Source organism: Lagenorhynchus albirostris, chromosome 2, assembly GCF_949774975.1.
Source record: "Lagenorhynchus albirostris chromosome 2, mLagAlb1.1, whole genome shotgun sequence".
NCBI lineage: Eukaryota > Metazoa > Chordata > Mammalia > Artiodactyla > Delphinidae > Lagenorhynchus > Lagenorhynchus albirostris.
The window spans coordinates 132,143,121-132,157,591 of record NC_083096.1 but is presented as its reverse complement, the minus strand read 5'-3'; the positions used below and the strand labels follow the sequence as shown (position 1 = coordinate 132,157,591).

Sequence of the window (14,471 nt, the reverse complement as noted above, 5' to 3'; positions counted from 1 at the left end):
AAGCTGATCTTACCAGACACGGTCTTTTGCTAAATGCAATATAATGTTTTTCAAATGAGATTCGTGGTCTTTTAAAAAAAGGGCCCATGATAATTGGTTGAAATGGTAAAATGAGATGAAAGGATCTCTTTATGTAATAAATTAAAACACAACTCTCACCTTTGTTGGGAAGTCCTGAATTCTTCTTTTCAAATAGTTTTTGTTTTGTTACTTTTGTCACTAAAGGAAAAAAAAATCTCACATTAAAAATTAATACAGAATATTAAATAATTTCTCATTTTGGAAGAAACAACTTCATAAGAAATAATTTCAAGCAATACATACTTATAAATATCAAGTATAAAATGCAATACCTTATATCTTTTGTAAAGAATGAGAACTGCATTAAAAAAAAGCCTAATACCAGTTACCAAGGTACATTCTTTCCCTTCACATTCAAGAAGAATCCCTGAAATAACATATCCTGGCAAAAGATATGTGGCTTCCTGTTCTAAGTTTGCAAACAAGTAATAGAGAGACACGATCAAAAACTCATAAATTTCTCTTACGTAGGTCTTTTGTTTTCTGCATTTCTCTTTTTAAGACACCTGATGTATGGGAGATACCAATGAGATTTTCAAGCTCTCTACTGTCCTCCAAAGCCTAAAAGAAAGTCATCTTAAATGAGTTAAGTTCTCTACAAATATAATACTACTGACAAGTCTAGTGAAAATACAGTATACTGCTTCCTTCATATGAAAAACTTAAACTCTATGATAATGAAATTTAACTTTTTCTGTTAGGTTAACTACTGCAAGCCTTAAAATACCTAAATAAAAACAACTCATTAACTAAAAAGACTAAACATAATTAATAAATTTACTTTTAAATGTGAAGAAGCCAGATATTACTAAAATATTATGCTTAATTAATGTTCATACATGAAAAGAAGTTCCCATGAAAAGTAAATTGAACATATCCCCTGTAAGTTCTTTCTGGGATTGGATTCTCCTATTCTTTTTCAAATAGGGTAATAGAATATGAAAAATTATATGCCAAAAAAAGCAAACCTGTATATTACTTAAATTTTGCATTATTTCCATGAATTCGTCTGATGATTTCTCAACTTTAGATAGCAACACCATGAATCTATGAATGAAGAAAAAAGTATTCAGCAAGATCAGGCACTTTCAGAGCTTTAATTCTTTTGAAAGCATCTTTGATTCAGTTTTCTAATCCTTTTCTTTATATTTTTCAAAGTGGTAAAAGATGTAAATGCTCCTCCTTCATGCTTTCATTCCTTCACAAACAGTATATTTTACCAACCATCCTGTCCTTTGGTGTTTCACTTTCTCATTCCCACTTTGCAGTGGGAGAGAAGATATAGCTGGCTTGTCCTTTCTCCCCCATACCACTTTGAGAAAACTAATACATCCCCATCTCCTTATTGACCTAGATCTAAGCTTATGAATCAGTGTTACCCAGTGATCTTCTTTAATAAAAAACCAAGTTTTTTAGCTTTAATATATCTCAATGTGACAAAGGCACTCTTTTAAATTTGAAAACAAAGAAAACTTCACTTTGTAATTCTACCTTCCTTCTAAACATATCTCTAGTTAGCATATTAGCATTCTGGAAAAATCTTAGGTTTTAAAAATATTTTTATAACTTTATACCACACTTTCTTGCCTTAATATAACATTACACACACACACACACATATTCATGTGTCTATAATTTTAAAAGCTGCACAATATTGTACCTAATGAATACACCAAAGATGATTTAACCATTTCCTTATGGCTGCAATTTTAGTTTCTTTTTCAATTTTAAGATCTCATAGCTGTGTATGATAATCTATACCAGTGCAGTCTAACAAAAATATAATGCAAGCCACATATGTAATTAAAAATTTTCTAGTAGCCACATTAAAAGAAGTAAAAAGAAATAGGTGAACTTAATTTTAATGATATATTTAACTCAATATATCCAAAGTATTACCATTTCAACATGTAATCAGTATAAAAATTATTCGAGATATTTTATACTTACTTTTTTTTTCAAAATTCAGTGTATACTTTACACGCATAGCACAGCTCATTTCAGAATAGTCACATTTAAAATGCTCATTAGCCATGTGTGGCTGGCTAGTGACTACTGTTTCGGAGAGCACAAATGCATACTATCGATTTTATGAGAGAAACTAGATATTCTCTTTAAGTGCTTTTCAAAATCACATCAGTGTTATCCATTAACATTTGTGTGCTATTAAAAAATAAGACCAACGTGATGTTAAATGTACATACACAATGAATATGAACAGTATGTTTTTTTTTTTTAATTAATTTTTTGCTGCATTGGGTCTTCGTTGCTGCACGTGGGCTTTCTCTAGTTGCGGCGAGCGGGCTTCTCATTGCAGTGGCTTCTCTTGTTGCGGAGCACGGGCTCTAGGCGCGCAGGCTTCAGTAGTTGTGGCATGAGGGCTCAGTAGTTGTGGCTCGCAGGCTCTAGAGTGCAGGCTCAGTAGTTGTGGTGCACGGGCTTAGTTGCCCTGTGGCATGTGGGATCTTCCTGGCCGAGGGCTCAAACCCGTGTCCCCTGCATTGGAAGGCGGATTCTTAACCACTGTGCCACCAGGGAAGTCCCTGAACAGTATGTTTCAACTAAGTAAAATATATATCTAAGTATACAACAAGGAATGGAGAGAAAGCATTATGCAAAAGCTAAAAATTATGTGAGGACAGTGGAATTACAGGTCATAGTCTTTCTTTAAAAATTTTCCTTTATTATTATGCATTTTAAATTAGAAGTCATCTATCTGTCTGAGGCCTCAACTGCTCACCACTGGAACCTCAGTTTGTGACAGAGTATCATAAAAGGATTCCATCTCCTCCAATTGAGCTCCAAAAGCCTGAAGGAGCAAGATGACTTAAGTGACTCCCACCCAGGGCTGGGAACCTCCAGCTTCCCCTATATTATACGTAAGCCTACTAAGTGCTTCAGAAGTGCAAAGCTGAGGCAATTAAGCTACTCTGCTATGAGGAGGAGTCCTAGGGGCTCTTTTCCTTGCATCCCTTTCCTGGGAGGATTGGAGGGGCAGAGCCTCTCCACACTGTCTTATCATACCTTAAGGAACTGATGCTGTTCCCTGTCTACCCTCAGGGAATTGTGTGGGAAGGGCTGGGTCCTGCAGGATTGCCATCTTGAATGACTCAAAGGAGCTCTGTTCAGATAGAGTAAGATGTGAATGGTGCCCCCAGGAGCTGTGCTATGTAGCATCCCCAACAATCCTATTAGTAAATCTCTCTCCCAAGTTAAGATAGTTATCCAGCAGCTAAGCAAACTGTTTGTAACCTTGGAGTTTTTGGACTGAGTATCAATTCTCTGACTATCAAGATATTCTTCACATGCCTAAGCTACTTTTGCAGGGAAACTTGCCTCCACTGCAGGACCAAGTAGAGTAGTGGACACTCCATCACTCTTGTAATTTTTATTTTAATTTCCTTTCCTTTCCTCCTCCTCGTCCTTTTACTTCTTCCTAGGTGAAATCAACTCCTTTTCCCATCTCGGTTGCAACCAAATTCACAGAACGGTTTTAAAACTGTCATCCAACTGTTAAATTTTGAGAAATTCAGTAAGTGTGTTCTCCATTTCTACATCTTCTGACTCAGTGGACAAGGCTTCATAATCTTTGGAGATAAACTACTTGCTGAGCAGCTTTTGGGAGAAGAATGGTTGCCACTGTCTTCATCCTAGACAAAATGGCAATTTTTATATTTAATCCCATTTGTGCTGGAGACTGGATTTTTATTGCTGCTAATAGCATTTTCTATATTTTCAATGGATGGTTCAAACTGTACTTTGTTGCCTTAAGACAGCATCACTGTTTGCTTTAATATCATCTCGATGTCCCTTCACTAATTTACTTATTTCTGAAAACCAACCATCTTTTATTCCTGCCTGCAGAATACATTTGTTACAAAATTTCCAAGTTATTGTTGCTCCCTCTTTCAAGTTGGTGAGTGAAAGTGTCATCAGTAGGTGCCGTTCAGATTTTATAGAACACTACTCCTTTCTTAAACAGATTTACCTCTGGCTGGACTAAATTGGATCAAATCCTTCATCTTATAATGACCATTGCAAGCTATGCAGATGTTGATGGGTACTGCATCCCGATATCTTGTGACTGCTGCCAGCTTCATGGCATCCTTATAAGATTTGATCACATCCTATATTATGGCCAAAGACCACTGTAGTACAACTTGAGAAATCTGAAATCTTGGTCCTCCTTGAATGAATCTTTTTTTGTTTGTCAACAGAGTAAAAGTCCAGCATTATCTTTTTTTACCAACGGGTATTTTTAAAGTGTCTGGGTTAGTCCTCTAAGATACCTTTAAAAAGAAACTATGATCCAGTTGCTCCCGCACAACAGAAAGTTGTTCACGTTTTGACATGTTTTTGCCAGACTGCCTTACGTCAGGGCAGATTCTTATGGTATGTTCACTATGAATATCTCTTTTTCTCTTGAGAAAGCCACATGCCAAAAATTCAGGGTTTTCGGTGCCTTTTCCAGTTTGCCTAGAAAAGTCTCACTGTGAAATTCAGAGTTCTCTCATTTTCCCCAAAGAGGAAGTCTTATTATTCTGAAGAACAACTGAAATTAGATGCTTCGACCACATAAAATCCATGGAGGGATGTATCCATTAATTATACTTTAAATTTCTTCCACAGAAATTTCTTCAGTTTCAAGCAAGTCATATGTAATGTAACTTTCAAAACTATCATTCTGCTCCAATTCTGTTTTTTTCCCATCTTGACTGCTTTCAATTATTTTCCATTCTTACCTTCAAATTTAGCTTCATCATTTTCCTTTTCTCCATAAAGTTCCTCAGATATATTCTGAGGGGAGAACTAAAAGAATAAGGAGAAACTATCGTTAAATTGGTGGGTCTGACTAAAAATTGCTGATACAGGTGGTTAGCAAGCATTAACTCAGCTGTTGCTGTGCCATTCTAGATGTGGAAGAAGGGAGGCAAAGGAGATAGGACAGGAGCCCACTAATGTCTTCAAGATTCCCTAGCATGCGACTCATGGTGCCTACTGTATTAACTGTGCAGGCACTGTGGGTGTAATGAGAGAAGAGGAGAAACGTCTAAAAGCCATAATGGTCTTTAAAGATCCTGATTTCCCCCTTTCTGTAACTTCCAATTGTTTGGCATCTGTCTTCCTCACCAGACTGTAAGTTCCATGAAGGCAAGGACAGGCTCTACTTGTTTACGTTATAAACCAAGTTACCTAGCATGGTGTCTGTAGTATGGTAGATATTATTTGATGGATCAATGAATAAAATAAAAAAGACCTAGTCCATTAAACATCCATTCCTAGATCCAAGTGAAATATGCTCATCTTTTATTTTTTTCTTTCTTTTACGTCCTTCTAATCATAGACTTCATAGTTCATGTTTGTTGCATCACTGAGAAAGCTGGGTGGGGGAAACAGGGAGATGCTGGTCAAAGTGTACAAGTCTTCATTTATAAGATGAATAAGTTCTGGGGATCTCATGTACAGCACGGTAGCTATAGTTAAAAAATACTATATTGTATACTTCAAATTGATAAGAAGAGTAGATCTTAAGCATTCTCACCACCAAGAAAACAAGGTAACTATGTAAGATGGTAAATATGTTAATTAACCTTACTGTCATAATTATTTCACAATGTATACATATATCAAATCATCACGTTATACACTTTAAATATATATATTTTATTTGCCAATTATACTTCAATTAAGCTGGAAAAAACTTGAAGAATAAGAAAATTTTCTCAGTCCTTTAACCTTCTGCCACACACATGGGTGTCTAATACGTAATCCTGGATTTCCTACCTATTTGTTTTCTTCATTCCTGGCCCAAGCTGTGAGTGCTAGAGAAAACTTACAGCACTACTGATGGTCAATATTACAAGTACATATATGATTTTGCTGGGCCCCTGATGCTTTTAACTCTTTTACTTAATGAATATTCTCTCTTTACAAACCATTGCTCAAAATAATGGTCTAGATCAATCTCCACTTCCTCCATCCTGAAATTAAATTCAAATATTCAGATTTCTGCCTTACTCCTCTACTAACACTATACTCTCAAAGGCCACAAGTGAACTCTTAATTAATTCCATTACTAAAAACTTATCTGGAAGTCACTACCCATAAGAGACTTGTATTTTTATAAAATCTCAAGAAACCTGAGAACTGCATGTACATAACAGGGATAAAATCCTCAAGATGTTCTTTTTATAAAATTTATTTTAATTTTTCTTTCAATTTTATTGAGATATAACTGACATGCAGCACTATTTAAGTATAAGGTGTACAGCATAATGATTTGACCTTCCTACATAATGAAACGATTACCACAATAAGTTTAATGAACAAGTTTTTCTTCATTCTCACAATATTATATATACACTACCAAATGTCAAAAAGATAACTAGTGGGAAGCAGCTGCATAGCACAGGGAGATCAGCTCGGTGCTCTGTGACCACCTAGAGGGGTGGGATAGGGAGGGTGGGAGGGAGACGCAAGAGGGAGGAGATGGGATATATGTATAGCTGATTCACTTTGTTATAAAGCAGAAACTAACACACCATTGTAAAGCAATTATACTCCAATAAAGATGTTAAAAAAAAAGTCTTATACAGAAAAAGGTTAATCCATCACTGAACCTCTACTTACCTAACTCTATTAATCTAAATTATTTTGGATGATGATAGCTGGATTATAAAAATGAAATATATTGCTAACATTTTTTGAGCTCTTTCCAAATACAAGGCATTGTATTTATTACTTTACAAGCTGTATCCTGTTTAATCTTTAAAACAACTCTCTGGGGACTTCCCTGGTGGTGCAGTGGTTAAGAATCCGCCTGCCAATGCAGGGGACACAGGTTCGAACTCTGGTCTGGGAAGATCCCACACGCCGTGGAGCAACTAAGCCCGTGCACCACAACTACTGAGCCTGTGCTCTAGAGCCCGCGAGCCACAACTATAGAGTCCACAAGCCACAACTACTGAAGCCGGCACGCCTAGAGCCCATGCTCCGCAACAACAGAAGCCACTGCAATGAGAAGCCCGCGTACTGCAACGAAGAGTAGCCCCTGCTCACCGTAACTAGAGAAAGCCCACGCGTAGCAACAAAGACCCAACACAGCCAAAAATAAATAAAAGTAAATAAATTAAAACAACAACGACAAAAAAGCAACTCTCTGTGGTAAATATTATCTCCATTTTATTGGTATGGAAACTGAAGCACAAATAAATTATTTAATTATTCAGGGTACACAATAAGGAGCACAGTCAGGACTTGAACCCAGGTGTTTTTTTTTCTCTTTATTTTGAGGTAATATTGGTTTATAAAATTATATGTTTCATGTGTACAACCTTATACTTCCACTTCTGTATACACTACAGTGTGCTTACCACCAAAAATTTAGTTTCCATCTGTCACCATACAGTTGATTCCCTTTATCCATTTTGCCCTCCCTCTGTCCCCTCCCTTCTGGTAACCGCTACTCTGTTCTCTGTATCTACATGTTTGTTTTGTTTAGTTCATTTATTCTGGTTTTTTGTTTCTCTGTCTTTTATATTCCACATATGAGTGAAATCATGTTGTATTTGTCTTCCTCTGACTTATTTCACTTACCATATACCCTCAAGGTCCATCCATGTTATCACAAATGGCAAGACTTCATCTTTTTATTTTATGGCTGAGTAGTATTCCATTGTATATATATATGCTATGCCACATCTTCTTTATCCATTCATCCACTGATGGGCACTTAAGTTATTTCTATAGCTTGGCTACTGTAAAATAATGCTGTAATGAACATAAGGGTGCATATATTTTTTTGAACTAGTATTTTTGTATTCTTTGGTTAAATACTCAGAAATGGGATAACTGGATCCTATGGTAGTCCTATTCTTAATTTTCTGAGGAATCGCCATACTGTTTTCCAAAGTGGCTACACCAATTTACATTCCCACCAACTGTGTATTAGACAGTATACTCTTTTGACATTGGTCTTAGCAATATCTTTCTAGATATATCTTCTCTGGCAAGGGAAACAAAAGCAAAAATACATCAATGGGACTACATCAAACTAAAAAGCTTCTGCACACCAAAGGAAACCATCAACAAAATGAAAATGCAGCCTACTGAATGTGAGAAGATATTTGCAAATCATATATTCAATAAGGGGTTAATATCCAAAATATATAAAGAACGCATATAACTCAACAACAACAAAAAACTGATAAAAAATTAGCAGAGAAGCTGAATAGACATTTTTTCAAAGAAGACACAGATGTCCAACTGGTACATGAAAAGATGCTGAACTGAGGTGTTTCTGACCTATGTTTATAATAATATTTCCCAAAGTGTAACTCACCACTGGCATCAAAATTCCTTGGTGAGACTGGTAAAGATACAACTTTTTTAAAACTAGGCTGCATTCAAGATCTACTAATCAAGAATATCACTAGATGGGGCCTAGAAATACGTTTTCCAGGAGATTCTTATGCACATCAAAATTAATTAATGGCATTTTTCTCTGAAGAAAGACTGGTTAAATAAAAAATCTGGACAACATAAAAAATTGGACATTTCTTATCAAAAGAATTTTTTTTCTGTATTTAGGTCTATTTATTCCATTATATTCGCAAAAGCTTTCTCAGGAAGGTTTTCTTTAGCTGTTCCTGTAGCTGTTTTTCTCTTTTTAAATTTTATTTTGGACTATAGTTGATTAACAATGTTGTGTTAGTTTCAGGTTTACAGCAAAGTGATTCAGTTATACATACACATGCATCTATTCTTTTTCAAATTCTTTTCCCATTTAGGTTATTACAGAATACTGAGCATAGTTCCCTGTGCTATACAGTAGGTCCTGGTGGGTTATCTATTTTATTTTATTTTTAATTTTTAAATTTTTAAAATATTTTTATACAGCAGGTTCTTATTAGTCATCCATTTTATACACATCAGTGTATACATGTCAATCTCAATCGCCCAATTCATCACACCCCCACCCCCACCTCTGCCGCTTTCCCCCCTTGGTGTCCATACGTTTGTTCTCTACATCTGTGTCTCAATTTCTGCCCTGCAAGCCAATTCACCTGTACCATTTTTCTAGTTTCCACATATATGTGCTAATATACGATATTTGTTTTTCTCTTTCTGACTTACTTCACTCTGTATGACGGTCTCTAGATCCAACCACGTCGCAACAAATGACCCAATTTCGTTCCTTTTTATGGCTGAGTAATATTCCACTGTATATATGTACCACATCATCTTTATCCATTCGTCTGTCAATGGGCATTTAGGTTGCTTCCACGACCTGGCTATTGTAAACAGTGCTGCAATAAACATTGGGGTGCATGTGTCTTTTTGAATTATGGTTTTCTCTGGGTATATGCCTAGTAGTGGGATTGCTGGGTCATATGGTCATTCTATTTTTAGTTTTTTAAGGAACCTCCATACTGTTCTTCATAGTGGCTGTATCAATTTACATTCCCATCAACAGTGCAAGATGGTTCCCTTTTCTCCACACCCTCTCCAGCATTTGTTGTTTGTAGATTTTCTGATGATGCCCATTCTAACTGGTGTGAGGTGATACCTCATTGTAGTTTTGTTTGTTTGTTTTTTATAAATGTATTTATTTATTTAATTTATTTTTGGCTGCTTTGGGTCTTTGTTGCTGTGCATGGGTTTTCTCTAGTTGCGGCGAGCGGGGGCTACTCTTTGTTGCCATGCACAGGCTTCTCATTGTGGTGGCTTCTCTTGTTGCGGAGCACAGGCTCTAGGCGTGTGGGCTTCAGTAGCTGTGGCTCGTGGGCTCTAGAGTGCAGGCTCAGGAGTTGTGTCGCCTGGGCTTAGTTGCTCCGAGGCATGTGGGATCTTCCCAGACTAGGGCTTGAACCCATGTCCCCTGCATTGGCAGGTGGATTCTTAACCATTGCACCACCAGGGAAGCCTACCTCACTGTAGATTTTTTTTTTTTTTTTTGGTGCTTGGGCCTCTCACTGCTGTGGCCTCTCCCGTTGCAGAGCACAGGCTCTGGACGCGCAGGTTCAGCAGCCATGGCTCACGGGCCCAGCCGCTCTGTGGCACGTGGGATCCTCCTGGACCGGGGCACGAACCCGTGTCCCCTGCATCAGCAGGCGGACTCTCAACCACTGCGCCACCAGGGAAGCCCCTCACTGTAGTTTTGATTTGCATTTCTCTAATAATTAGTGATGTTGAGCAGCTTTTCATGTGCTGTCTTCTTTGGAGAAATGTCTATTTAGGTCTTCTGCCCATTTTTGGATTGGGTTGTTTGTTTTTTTAATATTGAGCTGCATGAGCTATTTATATATTTTGAAGATTAATCCTTTGTCCATTGATTCGATTGCAAATATTTTCTCCCATTCTGAGGGCTGTCTTTTCGTCTTGTTTATGGTTTCCTTTGCTGTGCAAAAGCTTTGAAGTTTCATTAGGTCCCATTTGTTTATTTTTGTTTTTATTTCCATTACTCTAGGAGGTGGATCCAAAAATATCTTGCTGTGATTTATGTCAAAGAGTGTTCTTCCTATATTTTCCTCTAAGAGTTTTATAGTGTCTGGTCTTACATTTAGTTCTCTAATCCATTTTGAGTTTATTTTTGTGTATGGTGTTAGGGAGTGTTCTAATTTCATTCTTTTACATGTAGCCGTCCCGTTTTCCCAGCACCACTTACTGAAGAGACTGTCTTTTCTCCATTGTATATCCTTGCCTCCTCTGTCATAGATTAGCTGACCAAGGTTATCCATTTTAAATACAGCAGTGTGTACATGTCAGTCTCAAATTCCCAATGTATCCCTCCCTCCTACCCTTCTGCCCTGGTAACCATAAGTTCTCTCTCTAGGTCTGTGAGTCTGTTTCTGTTTTATAAATAAGTTCATTTGTATCATTTTTTTAAAGTTTCTGCATATCAGCAATTTCATATGATACTTGTCTTTCTCTGTCTGACTTACTTCACTTAGTATGATAATCTCCAGGTCCATCCACGTTGCTGCAAATGGCATTATTTCATTCTTTTTAATGGATGAGTAATATTCCATTGTATATATGTACCACACCTACTTTATCCATTCATCTGTCAATGGACATTTAGGTTGCTTCCATGTCTTGGCTATTGTAAATAGCACTGCAATGAACACTGTGGTGCATGTATCCTTTCAAGCCATGTTTTTCTCTGGATATATGCCCAGGAGTGGGATTGCTAGATCATATGGTAGCTCTATTTTTAGTTTTTTAAGGAACCTCCATACTGTTCTCCATAGCAGCTGTACCACTTTACATTCCCACCAACAGTGTAGGAGGGTCCCTTTTCTCCACACCCTCTCCAGCATTTATTATTTGTAGACTTTCTGATGATGGCCATTCTGACCAGTGTGAGGTGATTTCTCATTGTAGTTTTGATGTGCATTTCTCTAGTATTTAGCGATGTTGAGCATCTTTTCATGTGTCTCTTGGTCATCTGTATGTCTTCTTTGAAGAAATGTCTATTTAGGTCTTCTGCCCATTTTTTGATTGGGTTGTTTGTTTTGTTATTGAGCCACATGAGCTCTTTGTAAATTTTTGTAAATTAAAGCAATTTTGTAAATTAAAGCTTTTGTAAATTAAGCAATAACCCTTAGCCCCTGGTAATCTCTGATCTACTTTCTGTCTCTTTGAAGTTGTCTATTCTAGATATTGCATATAATTGTAATTGTATAATGTTTGTCCTTTTGCATTTGGCTTATTTCACTTACAATATGCTTTCAAGGTTCATTGTGTTTGTAGCATGTTATCAGAACCTCATTGCTTTTTATGACTGAATAATTTTTGTACATGGTGTAGAATTTTGATAGGCATTACACTGAATCTGTAGATCACTTTGGGTAGAGGTATTGACATCTTAACAAATTAAATCTTCTGCCCATGAACACAGGCTGTCTTTCCATTTATTTAGGTCTTCTTTAATTTCTCTCAGCAATACTTTGCAGTTTCCAGTGTACAAGTCTTTCACCTCTTTGGTTAAACTTATTCCTAGGTATTTTATTCTTTTAAATGCTACTGTAAATAGAATTGCCTCCTTCATTTCCTTTTCAAATTGTTTACTGCAGGTGTATAGAAACACAATTGATTTTTGTGTGATCATATACCCTGTAATTTTGCTGAATTTGTTTATTAATACTAGCAGTTTCTTGTGCATTCTTCGGGAGTCTCTCTCTACAGGATCATGTCATCTGCAAATAGAGATAGTTTTATTTCTTCTTTTCCAGTTGGATGCCTTTTCATTCTTTTTCTTATCTAATTGCTCTGGCTAGAATTTTCACTAAAATATTGAATCCAGTGGGGAAAGTGACCATGGTTGTCTTGTTACTGATGTTTGGAGGAAAGTTTTCATTCTTTCCTTTCAAGAATTTTAAACAGTTGAAAATAAAAGTAAATACTGGTTTCCCTCTTAGTCTTTGATCACCTACAGAATATAGGCATAACTATATCTTCATCCTAAGCTTTTGATAAACATTTTCAACTAACTTACCCCCAGAGACCCTCATTTAAGCAGAAAATGATCCATAAGTCAGTATTCTTGCTCTTTGATTAAATACTTAAAACACAGTAAAGAGAAAATTAGAATTCTGCAATGTGGTTACTTGCCACAATTAAATTGTATAGATAAAAAACAAAACCCATTTCTGGTGTAACATTACTGTTAAAAAGGTCTTATTTGGATTAGTATAGAAATAAAAGTTACTCTTCTGCCTATAAGAGAATAAACCAGTGATTAAAAATACACTTTATACAGCAGGAGGGATCCTTGTGGTGAAAGGACTATTCTGTATCTTGACTGTGGTGGTGGATACGTGAACCTACATATGTGATAAAATTGCATAGAACATATACACACATATACAAATGAATATGTATTGTAAAATTTAGAAAACTGAATAAAGATTGGTGCATTGTATCAACATCAATTTCCTGGTTCTGATATTGTACTACAGCTTTGGAAGATGTTATCATGTCAGGAAAGTGGGAAAAGGGTACACATGATCTATGTTTTACTTCTCAAAATGACAAACCTACAATTATATGAAAACAAACTTTATAGAAGGACAGTCACCATTACTGCATTTTTTGTAGCAGTGCCAGCAGCAGCAAAAATTTGCAAAGAGGAAGAAAAACCAATGGCAGTGAATTATATATTTTCCTTTTAGAGAATAAAGAATATAGACGTTCACATGAAATATTAATGTGTAGGTGTTTGTTTAATTTATAAACAAATATTACTGACATATTGAGCTTTATTGACATGTCACTAATTGCTTGTTTTCTGGGAAAAAAAATTTACCTAAAACATGGAACTATATTTTCCTGCTGGAGAATTCTTACATTTAAAACTTGCCAAGTCAATTAACAGGCAGTGATTTCAGGACATATTTGTAAGTGAAAAGAGCGAAGTATGAAAGAGTATAAACTGTATGCCATCTTTGTATAAGAAGAGAAATGAGATAAAATAAATGAAATGGCTTAATTTTATAAAAATAAACATCTGAAAGGTAAACCAGAAACTAATTAATTTGGTTACTTATAGGGACTACACAGAAGGAATGCAGCAGGGAATAGTAACACATCTCTATGTATACTTTTTTGTAAAGTTTTGACTTTTGGAACCATATCAGTTGTTTTACACAGTCAAAAAACAAAAATAAAAAAGAATGAGAAAAAAATATCAAAATTGCATATAAACATCAACAAGCTAACCTAACTACTTCAAATGACTGACTAATTCTTCATATGGAGAACTAATCCAAGTAGTTCTGAACACAGTAATTTGACTACCTTCAAACTAAAGACAAAAAAGAATGCAAACAAAAATGCTTTTGCAGGTTTGTTTTTAGCAGTGCAGGAATTTTGAAACCATTTTGTATATACTGGAGGAATAAGCAAGTGTGCAAATGGACTGCTGCTAATAGAAGCCAGAGATCTACTGTTTGAAAAGGAGTGCAAATATGGAAAGGGGGAAGGCAAGGAAAGACACTATATCACTATGAACTCATGACTTTCAAAAAGGCCAGCTAACAGAAAGAATGATGGGATTAGAAAATCACTGCTATGCAACAGTCTTAGTAATTAATACTGGCTCAGTAAATTGCCTTCCCCAATGTGGGTGGGCATCATACAATCCACTGACGGTCTGAATAGAAGAAAAAGCAGAGGAAGGGAGGATGGGTTCCCTGCTTGCCTGCTTTAGCTGGGATATTGCTCTTCTGCCCTTGAACTGAGATTTTACACCACTGGCTTCCCTGGTCGTCAGGCCTTTAGTCTTAGACTGAAATTATACCACTGGCTTTCCTGGACCTCCAGCTTGCTGATGGTACATGGTAGGACTTAACCTCCATAATTGTATGAGTCAATTCCTCATAATAAAT

The 14,471-nt window shown here is 36.2% G+C and overlaps 1 protein-coding gene across 1 annotated transcript in view; it reads right to left on the bottom strand.

The window, feature by feature from the left end:
- The window catches only part of ITGB3BP (integrin subunit beta 3 binding protein), an 87,003-nt gene that overhangs the window by 13,227 nt on the left and 59,305 nt on the right, over positions 1-14,471 (bottom strand). The window contains exons 5-7 of the mRNA XM_060139863.1: positions 1,050-1,128; positions 549-642; positions 160-219 (exon numbers count right to left, since the gene is read on the bottom strand). Of these exons, the coding sequence (XP_059995846.1) occupies positions 160-219; positions 549-642; positions 1,050-1,128 (233 nt within the window). The remainder of the gene's footprint in view (positions 1-159; positions 220-548; positions 643-1,049; positions 1,129-14,471) is intronic.